This window comes from Cyprinus carpio, chromosome A9 (assembly GCF_018340385.1).
Source record: "Cyprinus carpio isolate SPL01 chromosome A9, ASM1834038v1, whole genome shotgun sequence".
Lineage (NCBI taxonomy): Eukaryota > Metazoa > Chordata > Actinopteri > Cypriniformes > Cyprinidae > Cyprinus > Cyprinus carpio.
In genome coordinates, this window is record NC_056580.1 from 25467024 (window position 1) to 25480728 (window position 13705).

At 36.2% G+C, this 13705-nt stretch overlaps 1 protein-coding gene across 1 annotated transcript in view; it reads left to right on the forward strand.

Moving 5' to 3' along the window:
- The window catches only part of LOC109098817 (anion exchange protein 3-like), a 73649-nt gene that overhangs the window by 39653 nt on the left and 20291 nt on the right, over positions 1-13705 (forward strand). Inside the window, 3 exon segments of the mRNA XM_042764237.1 lie at positions 19-194; positions 2614-2834; positions 12439-12581. Coding sequence (XP_042620171.1) covers positions 19-194; positions 2614-2834; positions 12439-12581 — 540 coding nt within the window.

Below are 13705 nucleotides of genomic sequence, written 5' to 3' on the forward strand. Positions count from 1 at the left end.
GGTGTTGTGATCTCACAGCTCAGTTTGGGAAGTGAGGAGGATCTGGCGGCCGATCTCCCTCTCACCAGCTTCCATATGGAGAGCGAGAGACCCACGAGCAGTGAGGAGACCCCACCCAGCCCCGCCGGAATGGAGGAGCAGGAGGAAACACCAGAACGCCCGGACGGAGGAGAGGAGGAAGAGGTTTCTAACAGGTATGTGGCTAATAAGTTAGGATGGGTCTACACCTTAAAGACCTGAAAACATGTTATCGGGTTGCTTAAAGAAGATACTGCTACACTTTATTTTAAGAACTAATTCTCACTATTAACCAATTTGTGGCTTGCAGGGAAGACAAAATTTTGAGGTGAAAATGGGAGGAGGAGGAGGACTATTTAATGTTAATAAAATTCACAATTCATTTCAGTTCATGTCTCAGAATGTGTATTTTTTGTTTGTAATTACACAGCTGTAATACCATAACATGTTACTGAAGTTGGAAAGCGCTGCTTTTCTATCACGAATGTGACGAATCTGCTGATGTAATTACAACCACTAGGTGACAGAGAAGGGGAGGGGGAGGCCGGGGGAGAGTTGACCTCTCGAGCCTCCGTTGGTAAAAAAAAAAAATTGCCAATCAGCATCAAGTGTTCACTTTCAGTGCTGAGGAGTGTTGAGAAAACAAACCTCTTAAGGGAGGCTAGCCTCCCTTCTGGTATCAACCAATCATCATAGAGACTTAAATTACGTGCTATTAGTTTGAACGTCTCACGCTCCGCTGATAATGATCCAAGTACTTATGATGAGCAGCGATATTGAATATTTGATTGCCAACAGATTTACCAAGCTGTCATTCAAACAGTATATATAAAAATAAAAAAAGGAAAACACATCTGAGCTGCATATAAGTTAGGCTACAGCAGTCGGCTTAATTAAATAGCACAACAGGCAGCTCTCTTTTAACACAGACTTTTAAGAAGGGATGGATGTTTGCTTCAGGTGCTAGGCCAGGCAAGTGATATTATATTATCTTGTTGTATCTGTGTTGTTTTCTTTCTAAAAGCAACCAAAAAGCCATGTTAAAGTGGTTAAGCAAAAAAAAAAAAAAAAAAAAAAAAAAAAAAAAAAAATTAATAATAATAATCAGCAATAATCACATACAAATACAACTATAATACCAACTCTATTTTAAAACCCATGAGCCACCACTGCTATTAACTAGCATGCATATTACAAGCCTTTATTTATGAAGCACACATTAATGCCTTATTCTGCATGACCTTATTTTAGAGCCCTTAATCCTACCCATAATCTTAACAACTACCTTACTAACTATTAATAAACAGCAAATTAGGAGTTTATTGAAGCAAAAGTCGCAGTTCATAGTTAGTTAGTAGGGAGAATTGGACCTTAAAATAAAACCTTAAAATCTTTTCCTGTAAAAAGTGCTTTTCCCCATTTTTGAACTGTCACCACTGGCATATAATACAATAAGGATTGCTGAAGTCAACAAATGTTACTTATAGACCTATCAATCTGATCAATTTCTCCCTCCCATTATTTGGCTACAAATTTCACGTGAAAATAGTCTATTTACCCCCTTCTACAAAATAGTGGATTGTTCACTAAATATTAATTTGTGGTATTGAATATTTTGGCTTTTATCACTATTTATTTAGTCTTTTTGGGAAAATAAAAATAAATAAATAAAACAAGAAAGATGTGGAAGTAAGCTAAAATTTGTCTGATTTGACAATGGCCATTTATTAAGTTAATGTTAGTCACTGCAGTACATAAAAGATATTAATGTAAGAAACATCTTGTTCTTTGGTTTTCAAGTGGTTCATCTGAATGGTCAATTCACAGCAGTTACCTTTAGATGTGCTTTCAATGGCAAGTGCATGCAACCTTTTTTTATTTTTAATACAATGTGATACTGTGAAAACAAAAATATTGAACTAGAAAAGTTGTATTTTATTGCCCTCTGCTGGCTAACTGGCTTCTTGCAGCACATATTTGCACAATTGGTTAAGCTAAAAATATAGAAAATGGTCAGCCTTATTTAACGTATGACTTGATTTTATTAATTTTTTTATTTGTTGTTTTGTTATTATTAATATTATTTTATTATTATTATTATTATTATTATTATTATTATTATTATTATTATTATTATTTTGCAGTACAGTGGGCCCCTTGACTGTATTTGTCTGTCTTTAATATATATATATATATATATTAAATATATATATATATTAGCATTACATTTTTAGAATTTATAATGAAGTGGTGTTTTATTCATTAAACTGACATGTTAATCATGTTGCATTTTATTCTCAGTTTGACAAATTTATAGCTGCTGATGTAGCTTCTTTAATAAGTTGCTCTTTTTAAACTTTGTCACCACCCTTTTTTTTGTGTGTGCATTTTTTCCATCAAGTCAAAAGTTAGTTTTATGGAATGACAAGCATAAACAGAATGTTTCCTTTTCAGCAGTTTGTTTAATGTAGCCACCTAGAATCATGTCCATCTTTCACTCTGTTAGCAATGCAATTCTGTTAGTGCCGTCAGACTGATAACAATGAACATAACATTTTTATAAAGCAATACTCAGTTGTAAATCTCTTTTTACAGGTTTAGCCCATCTCCAGAACCTACCAGTATGACAACACGAGGCTGGTTTCGCAGGAAGCCCGTCCACCGGCTGGCTGGAGCCCAGCGGACCAGCTATGACCTACGAGAACGCATCTGTATAGGCAGCATGACAGCCATAGAAACCGCTGTGTACCAGAAAGTACCAACAGACGAGGCGGAGGCTCAGATGCTAGCCAGCGCTGACCTGGATGACATGAAAAGTAAGCAAAGTCAATTCTGGAAGAGATGTGAAAATAACAGGACACTAATATTCACTGATATCTGAGACTTGAGACAAAACATCTCCTCTCCATATATCGGATATGATCACTGTAATATCCCAATTAACAGATACAAACACTGTAATATCCCTATGCACAGTTTCATATTTCTTCATATTTTATTTGATCAAGTTAAATTATTACAGACTATCCCCAAAGGTGTCCTTTATTTACATTATCTTTATTTGCAGGATTCTAATCATTTTTTGAAATTATAATATAGGATTAATCAAAATTGCAAGGTTTTTTTATTCGTTTTTTAAATCTAATTTAGATTTAAACTTAGACTTAGACTTTTTTTTTTTACTTTTTTTTTTTACAGTAAAAATATTTTTGCAGTGTGTTGAGCATAAACCTTTCACAGATGGCTAATTAAAGCAAGAAAGCTTTGTTTCAGGGTCCTGATCTTTTTGAAGTTTTATTTTTATTTTTTATTATAATCATGAATTTTCTTTAGGACAGCACTTATTTAAGAAAGTACATAATTTTTATTTTCCTATTTAAAATTGTATCATTTTTTCCCCTGGATTCTGGTAAAGCTTCATTTTTTTTTTCTTACCCTGTTGCCTTTTGTCCCTTGTCTCAAAAATCAGTGCACTTACTGATTTGAGTTTTCAGTTTGTGTAGCCATAATGATTAAAACAAGGATTAAAGCAGATAACTTGCATGTTGTTGTGGCCATTGGATCTTAATTAAAATCAGTGCAGTAACTCAAACAAAATTAGACAGGCGTGTTTGATTTCATGTGTCATTGGAGCCACACCAACAAACGAGTCTCAGGCCGACAGTTTAACGTGATTTTGACAAGCCAAAGCACGTGCCCCTCCGAATGCTCATTAAACTCTAACTCCAGAGGAGGGGAGTGATGACAGGGAGTGTTTGTTTAGTGGACTTAGAAGACTGCATTGGCAAGCTATGTAGTAAGTTTGGGGGCGCTGGGGTATTCGTGTCCATACTCATAAATGTGTTTTGGTGGAAAGCAGAGCAACAGGATCATTGGCTGGCCGTGGTCATCACTCGGCCTGCCCTCTCCTCCCTTTTCCGCAGTTGTAAACAAGCCTTCAAGATGTTCAGATGTGGTCAGGATCACTGGGTCTGTGCCGTGCACCAGAGTGTGTCCCGTTGTTTTTACATTAATGATTATCCTTAATAAAATAAGCTCAACTGATTACAGGGTATGACAGCCCAGGAATACTACTACTTAAAAACCTTTGCAGGAGAGTAATTGGCACTTTCTGTGAATAGAGTTCACTCTGGTGTCCCATTACTTTGTTTTTAAGTATTATGAATTAAATATTATGAAAGTATTATGTGTTTTTTTTTTTTTTTTTTTTTGGTTGGGAGAAATGTTATTTGAGATAAAATTAACATAACATGAAGTATAGGAACGTAATATCAAATGTCTGTCCATAGAAGTGGTGACCGCAATTGTTCAGTTTAACTTTTCAGACCGGTTACCAAAGTTTTAAGGAGGGAAAAAAAATACTGTTCATTACTTTAGGATGAATAGATCAGTGGTGTCCCGACCTGTTCCTGGAGGGCCACTGACCTGCAGAGTTCGCGCCAATGCTAATTAAACACATCTGAATCAGTTAATTAAGGTCTTCAAGACTCACTAGAAACTTCCAGGCAACTGTGTTGGAACTGCATGGAGCTAAACTCTGCAGGACATTGGCCCTGCAGGAACAGGATTGGACACCCTTGTTATAGATAACATGCGGCACAGATTGGATGTGACCCATGAACATGTAAGCAGGAAAAAAGCACATGGATTTTGATCGTCTCAGATCGGTTTCAGGCCTCATTCATGTGTGGAAATAAATCTGTTACGAATTAAATGCCTGCATTTACATCTGCCATGTAAGCAGACAGAGTGGTTATTCCCCTGTAAATGCGAGTCGTACATCATTGAAAAAGCGATGGTGGCGAATCTGGTGATTGACAGTGACTTAGGGGGACTCTTTTCCTGGAAGTGTTGCCAAGTCCATGGTTTTCCATTGGAATTGGGCTACTTTTACACTGTTGCAGGGTTGTTTTTCAGTCCCTGGTTTAAAGTGATCTTTCTCCCCCTGCTATTGCTACAGAGGGGGGCCCCTGGGGTAAACTACGTAAAAAAAAGGCTAGTTTTGAATAGCCATTATGCTGGTTTTGTTCTGCAGACCTGGCAACCTGTCAGTACATCTACCCTGGGTTGTTTCACCAAGTGTATAGTGTAAATGCAGTTATTGGAAATGGGTATATGTAATCGGAATGTAAAAAATCGGAAATAGTCCACAAAAATCATAATTGGGCATCAAGAACTATAGTGTAAAAGCGGCCTAAAACTAAAACAACATTTGTAATTTCATTTAGTTATGATAAAAACTGTATAGACATTAAAACATAATAATGAAAAATGACAAAAATACACAACAAAATTACTAATATTTACTAACTCTAACACTAGCTTGCTCTATTCTTTTTCTATTCTGTTTTTTTTTTTTAAATTATATTATTTATAAAGCCCTTGCTATGTGTACTGTGTTAAGCTAACTGAGACTTGTTATAGCACTTGCATAGCTTTGCTCTTTTGTTGATTTTGGTTGCTTCCATTGTCCTCATTTTTAAGTCACTTTGGATAAAAGTGTCTGCTAAAATGACTAAATGTAAAACAGAAAATGTGAAAACAAAAATGTAATTTATTTTATTTTGACGTTTAATTTAATGTATTTATCAACTAATCTGAGATTTATACTGTATTTAGACATGTTGCAAAAATAAACTGGAAACAAAATTGAAAATAAAACTGCTCATGTGATATTTACTTTGACCTACAGAATTGGGCAATGGATCATTTTATAAAGGTTAGGGATTTCATGTCCCTGACCTTTGCTAAAAGACAAATGACATTTTTTTTTAATTAATCTTTAAAAAAAAAAGATTCATGGAAAGGCGGATTCCTGAAGATGCACTGCACATGACTGTGCTTTCCTAGAAGCAGGGTTGTAGTTCTTCCTGACGTGAAGGGTTTGGTTTAAATGTGCTCCCATGCAGTTGCCCTCCCAGCTGTTCCTCTGTGTGGGAATGGGAATGTCTTTGAGCCAGATGATCCTCCCAAGTTTAGTGCATTGCTCCTTTTAACTATTAGGCACCATGTAGAACATTCAAAATCATAATATTTGCTTATGTTTGCTTTATGTTGCATAATGATTGAAATATTCTTGTGATTGATCTTTAATGTTACTATAATATAATGTAATGTATACTATACAGTAAATATATAGTTATCGATATTAGTTAAATTATTTAGTACTTCACTATGTAATCATTGTTAAATTACTTAATCTTAATAATGCTAACATGTCTGCATCAGGTTGGATTTTGAAGGCAGCATAGATATTTCCAAACGCATTTCATGAATGATCCTGCCGTTTACTCTTTATGTGACGTACAGTGAAGCTAATATGGCTAAATAGTCCATACTCTGGCCATGAATGAAGGCTAGCAGAGTCCAGCAGAGTGCTTTTAGGTGAGGGCTGCAGCGGCTCTGTAGACGAGATCCCTCTGGTTATAATTAACTTCACTGTTGCAATTGATTATCCTTCCCATAGACCTGCCCACAGCCCTTACTGCTTTTAGAAAATAGGAAGCATTGACTGCTGTATCCCAGCAAATTACAAATGAGGCTGCCATAATAGAACAGGCCATTGAATTTAAGCCCTAAATCACACTATAAACCTCTTATCTTATCATGCCAGCGGTTTCATATATGTGACACCTTTACAGCGGATTTAGGAGACATATCACAATACTCACTCGTGTAATCCACAGAAGTCATTTTCTAACTCATGTTTTGAACAACCCCCCCCCCCCCCGGAATGAGTTTGTTCATTAATTAAGTAAGCAAAAGTGGGGTCTTTTTGATATCACAGTTGTTTCTCCTAGACCTTAATGTGCTTACAGTGCAATCACAGGGGTAATTTATTTTCTTTTTCTTTTTTTATGTTTATGGAATGTATTCACTAATTTCATTATTTTTTTTTAGTGTATGACTTTGCTGATTTTTGGATAACCACATATTGAATAAGGTCTCAAAACCATAATAGTTTATCCTACACGCACACACACATATATACACACACACACACACACACACACACACACACACACACACACATATATATATTTATATAGTTTTTTTTTTTTTTGGGGGGGGGGTGTATATGTTTGTTCATTGTTGAATAACCACAAATGAGGTCTCTTTCAGTCTCACTTGTTTGTCTAGGCAGGAATTTGATTGCAATTACAGTGTATTATGTTTACAGTGTATTATATTGTATTATTTTTATTTTTATATAAATCTTGTCTACATAATAGGCACATTTTAGTTCATATTTGCCTCTCCTAATGAATTTTAGTAGAAACATCTAAGTCAAAGTTCATTTTTAAATTAAACATGATTGAGGTCTCCCTTATATCTCTATAAAAGAGCAAGCTTTGAGCAATACAGTGTTTTTCTGATATGCATAGTATGTTAAAATCTGGTAAATGTCCGGCTATATAGGCTATTGGACGCATCTGGGCTGCAATTGGCTCATCACCGGGCAGGTAACCGCTTGAAAATGAGACAGGGTCGAGTTCTAGAAGCAGCTGTGGTTTCCATGGAGATTGGTCATGTGGAGACAGCGCTGTGTAATGTGTGGCACCATGTTGTGCACTTCATCGGCACTGCTGTTGTTTCGGATGGAGGTTTTCACCTGTGCTGTTCTAATAGTGTGGTGTAACCAGCTTCGGACCTGATGAGGGAAAAACCGGACGGAGGATGGCATCTCTGTCGGTCATGCAGCTGCAGGATCAATCGACAACGTCATGGAAATCACAGAGGCAGCCAACGGATTAGTGCGAGTCTTCAAAACTAGTTCAGTTGTATCAAAATTTCCTCTGCTTGCGTACAGACGGACACGTCTCACAGACCCACTGCTCATCTGCTTGGGAAGCCTGAGGCCAGACACTATTTTCTCATCAGACGGCCAGGTGGATCTTACAAACTCTCTACGGATTAAGGGATCTTTTCTTCTTTTCCATCCCATTCTTGGACAAATTTAATTGCAAACTAGATTAATCACTTGATTCATGGTCATTCCATACTTTTTAGAAGAAATTATTGCTTCCAGGATCCACTTCGGAATCCCATTCTGAAGATCGGACTGGGATGTAGTAAAAACAAAATTAGCATCAGTTTTTTGAGCTTTACATTATTGACGGGAGAAGGTGCAAAATAGCGGTGCGAAAGAGGGTTGCATCCTGGATGATCCGGAGGTACAAGGTGTGGAGATGACAGATGTGGGGAAGGAGGAGGACACGAGCGGTGGCTCTGATGCGGAGACTGGAAAGGGGCATTATGGGGATCAGGAAAACCCTCTGGGTAGCTTCGCAGTGGACGGCTTTGAGGACTTTGAGGAGTTTGTGCTGGATTTCGATGATTATGACCTTCTGGAGTCCATCCACTCACAGCTTGGCTCCCAAGTCGAACCGATCCGTAAGTGTGCCTGTTGTTAAAAAGTTGGCAGTATGATGAAGGGTAATATTTTCCACCTCAGTTTTTGCACATGTCATAGTGACCTCTACTTTGCTTCACACTTAATTTTTCGACAGACTTTTGCCATTGTCTGTCTTTGACAATAGTTCATAAACGGCAAAAAGCCTCAAAGTACGTCTCTGTTCTAGAATGTCTAACAGGCGACTTTTGATTAAGTCCAGTAGGATTTTCCGTTCACATGACTGCAGTTGTGACATTGTAAAAGTGCACTCCACCCTCTATAGATCTTGTTCGCATTGGAAATTGATAGCTGGGAATTTGTTTTATTGATCCTGTTGGGAAATACAAGCTAATTAATGTCAAGCTGAGTCCTTGCAAACAGATTGCTGATATGAAACATATCATGGCCTCCAGTGATGTGGCATGTTTGAGAGAATGGATTCTGAAGTTCCACATCCCATCCTGTTGACACATACATGTGCTGCCAAACCTCCACACTTACACACACACACACGCATCTCAGGGTAGAGTCATATTACACAGTAACTTTATTCAGACATAAAGTACAGCGATTTATATTGACATTCCTCATTTATTATGGTTAGAGGTTTGTTCTTCTGCAATTAATTGGGCCTGAAAAACTAATGTAATATAATTTTTTTGTGTAAACTTATATGTATGTGTGTGTGTGTGTATATATATATATATATATAGTGAATGGTCTTGTCTTTATGCTGCATGGTAATTGTTTGTTGAATCTGATGTGTTGCCGACAGAAGATAATGTCATTGTAATATTTGCATATGAATTGCTCATCTTTCTAATATCAGCCATGGGCTGAATCAATCATCAATTGAGTTAATAGTTAATAGTTGAGTTAAAAGTTAATATTGACTGACTTCCATATTATGACACAAATACTAGATAAAATAGTTCCAAAAGAAGCCAGATTAAGAAAATGGTTTATGTTTGTTTTTCAAGCTTGAATGTGCCTCATTCATTGTAATTGCATGGAAAAAAGTAACCAGTACATTATCCATTCTCTTTTTGTGTTCTGCAGAAGAAAGAAAGTCATGCAGGTTTTCAACATGAGTAAATAATAACCAAATGTTACTTTTTTGGAGAAACTGTTTCTTATATAAAACACAATGGGTCTGAAACATTCCAGTTATCGGTCAGAGTTTAAACACTGATTTTCGCTAATAAACATACTTGTATTTTTATAAACAGTAAAACCCTCAGGTTTGATGCTTTTGTCTTTGTGTAGACTGTTTACTAATGAGTTTCCCTCGAGGTCTTTGTCTTTGATTCTCTCTGCAGTCCCTCGAGGAAATGTCTGTGTGAAGATCTTATCTCTCAGTCTCACTGTTTCTTTTCAGCTACATACACACTAGGGCTGGGCGATATATCTTACAATATGATCATGCGCATCTAGTCAGTAAATCTGGTTCTGTGATTACCGCTAAATTGCCATCACCTGCTTTCAACTGGAGCGGCATTTAATAGACAGAACCGTAGATCACTGACAAGCTACGCAATATCGCGTTAATTATCCCAGATGAATCGCCTTCGATAATGAACGCGATATTGCGTAGCTTGTCAGTGATCTACGGCTCTGTCTATTAAATGCCACTCATTTAAGAGCAGGTGATGGTGATTTAGTGGTAATCACGGAACCGGGCTTTACTGACTAGATGCGCATGATCATATCGTTAGATATATCGCCCAGCCCTAATACACACACTGTTTCATCATTTTATTTGAAGTAAAACATGACAAAGGAAAAATCTTTTTAAAAAAAGGTTTAAAATGCATGAGGCAAGTTTTTAGTAATGTGATCATTGTATTTATGTTAGTTTCATACTTTTTTTTTCAACAAGAAATTCATATAAAATCTCAATTGGTATAACCACCAAGTTATCAGTTCCTGGGGCTGTGTTTGTTTTCTTCTCAAAGAGAAGATTTTAAAGCTTTAAAGCAGTATTTAAAGTTTTTCTGTAGGTAGAAGTACATTCTCTCTGTGCAATACGAAATACCTTTAGTTTTGTCTTCGTTCAGCTGTGCTCCATTTTCTGGGCTGCACTCTTTAGGGCGTGAGTGTGCTCGTTATACAGTACCACAGTGCGTTATATAATAACATTAAAATAAATAAAATATAATTTAGTTTGATTTTATATTTTTATTTTAAATAAAATGAAAAATTCTATATATTAAAAAATTAATTTACTTTTTATTTTGTGGACAGAATTTTTCTAATATTAACATTTCAAAAAAAAATTTTTCATTGCATTCAACGTATACCTTTGTCATTGTACCATTTTGAGAGAATGTTTGGAGTTGTCCCAATGTTCAATAGGTAAAGCTAACAAAGTAAGAGAGGACAGATCGAATGCTTGAAATTAGATTTAAAATCAGCACTTTTGTGCATTAAACACGTTTGCGGCTTGAGTTGGGTTCGTCCTGTGATGTTTTGATGAAAACTTGATTGTATTGGTCTCCTCTAGGATTTTTGCTCTCTTGCCATGAAAAGCACAACCAGAGTACAGCCAAAAGGCATGGCCACCATATTGTTAGCACTCTACCCCTGTGAAACAGCTGAGCACCAGTATGTGCACTTCAAAATTATGTGGAGCCTTGTTTTTTATGTGGGGGTGGGTGGGGGGAAGTGGATGCATGAGCAACGCTAGGAGAGAAAGGGTAAAAAATTAAGTTTGTTTACCGAACATCCCCGGGCTACTGGGACAACACAAACCAGCTGAGGCCTTGGGCGTCCTGGCAGGCCTCAACCCTTGGAGAGCCCCGACCTTTTGCTTGGCACTCAGAACAGCTGGAGAGAGAGGGTTTCTCATAATACACCCCTTCGATTATCCCAAATTCAATAAAAACCTCGGTTTTTGGGCTAAAATGATACAATATTAAATCACAGCAATTTTTTTGGAAAGGCCTAGCATCCAAAATACGCCTCTTAGTTGTGCTCAGCTGAGAAGGCCTCTGATTCTCTTGTTTTTCTAGGCCCGCTTTTATTCTCAATCACACAACTGTATGCAGTTTCATTGCTACAGCTGAGTAAAAGCTATGTGAACCCTTGGATTTACCATGTACTTCTGTATAAATTGGTCATGTAGTCCATTTGTTTCACCATCGACTGATGAATATCAAGGCTTATGGAAATTTTTTAACACACTTCAGCTTTATCCAAGTTCTTAATGTTCTGTAATGTTTAACAGTTCTTAAATAAAGGTCTCTTTTTCCAGGCACGGATCAGGCAATGCTTATTTTTTGAGTGTGTTTTTATAATGCAGTACAGCTCTGGCCATTACCTCCAATCTGGTCACTATGGAAGTCAGTGGCTATGTAAACTGTTCCTTTATTATTATCATCATTATCATTATTATTACTTATTAAACAGGCAACACAATTATACAGCAAAAAATGTACAGCACTTTACTTTTACTACCAGATTACATTTAATATTTAATTAATTTAACTGAATTATGGGATATGTTTAGCCTCAAAAAGTATGTTGGAAGTGTGGATAGTTTTTATTAATCTTTTGAATTAGCTATTATTTTTATATTTCAGGGTTAGGTTAGGGTTAGGGTCATTACTATTTAGGTTTAATTTATTTTTGTTTCAGTTAAAGTTTTAGTTTTTATGTACTTCTAATTAGCATTTTATTGCTTCAGCTTAAACTTATTTCACTTAATTGCTAAAGCAACATTTCTAATTTTCATTTAGTTTAAGTTTTATTTTATTTCAGCTCAACAAAAAAGTTTTAATAATAGTCATAAAGTTTATAATAGTTCTAGTAAATGGTAATAAACCTGCTATGAATGTTTACACAGTTTGTTCAAAAACTGTGTTTTGTTGTGACTTGGTTGCAAATTTTATGACCAGTTTATACACAAAACTGTGGTAAATTCAAGGGTTCACTTATTTTTCCCCCCTGCATCTGTAGCATCCCTTACAAACCTGACAGTTCTATTTTTAGTATTTACCTAACCTTTTCTCTTTCTTTTTAATTTGGTCACCGTTTTGAGGACAATCCTGGGGTTAGACGTCACCTCGTCAAGAAATCATCACGCTGTCAAGTACCACGAACCAGCAATGGCTCACCTCCTCTGTCCAGCCTGAAGAGGAGGAAGAGGATGGACAAGAAAACCCATGAGGTGAGAGCTGAGCTTCTTAAACCGCACAGAGAAAAGAAAAATGAGACCTAGTTTCATACAGCCAGACGTACAGTGTGCTCCACATTATAACTTATTCTCGCTCACTCAGACGAAAGACTGTCTGACTATAATATAAACTGACCAAACACTGTTTGTTTTGTTTTTACATGTCATTTATGAGCAGATTCATCAACAATAAAACAGTGTAATAAAATTATTCAAATAATAGCGTGGCAGACTCTGACAATGATGTAGTAAACTAGCCGAAAATGTGGATTGATTTTGAGATTCTGTCTTGTTCCTCAAGAGGAAGCTGTAAGTAAAGCCTCTGTCTTCCCCAGACTGACACTGATAATGGTAATGAGGTAGTGTTAATTAAGACAATCGATGTGGAGGAGCAGGAGAAACCTTCGATTCAGTGATCTTTCCTTTGCTGATATCTATTGATCCGTTTCATCCAGTGGGCTTCAATAAACGGGTGAACGCAGTGTCTCTAAATCAGCTGGATTAATTACATAAGGTTCTTAGTCAGGCAACACTGGAGTCTGTGCTATTCATGTGGCTCTGAATCAACCAGCATGAGGAGAATCAGTCTTACTGGATTTCAGGGCTCATCTAGGTGTTTTAAATACATCTCAGAAGTATACAATATAGAACAATATAGAGCAAATCGGTGAATGCTTTTTAAGCACCTTGGTTCCAGAAGCATTTTTCCCGCCTTTATGGGTATTTTAAGAGTTTTTCAGTAAATGATTCTTCAGATAAATCAATCAGCAGAGATGAATCAACATGAACTTGTGATTCAAAGCAAAAGCTATTTGGGTATTGTATCTTTTCATATTTTGAATGATCTTTTATTTTTGTATTTTCATTTTTGTTACTTTTAGTAATTTTGTGATTTTTTTTTAATTAGTTGTATTTTAGTATTTTACTATGTCAGCTAAAACTTATTTTGTTTCATTTAGTTGCTTTTTGTTAAGTTTAAGATGAAGTTTCACATTTTATATTTATATTTTGGTTTATTTCAGCTTTATTTTAATTAACAAAAAATATGTTTTAAACATTTTTATGTTTAGCCTACAAAAACAATGCTGATTTGCTTAGTCATAGGAGTAAAATACCAA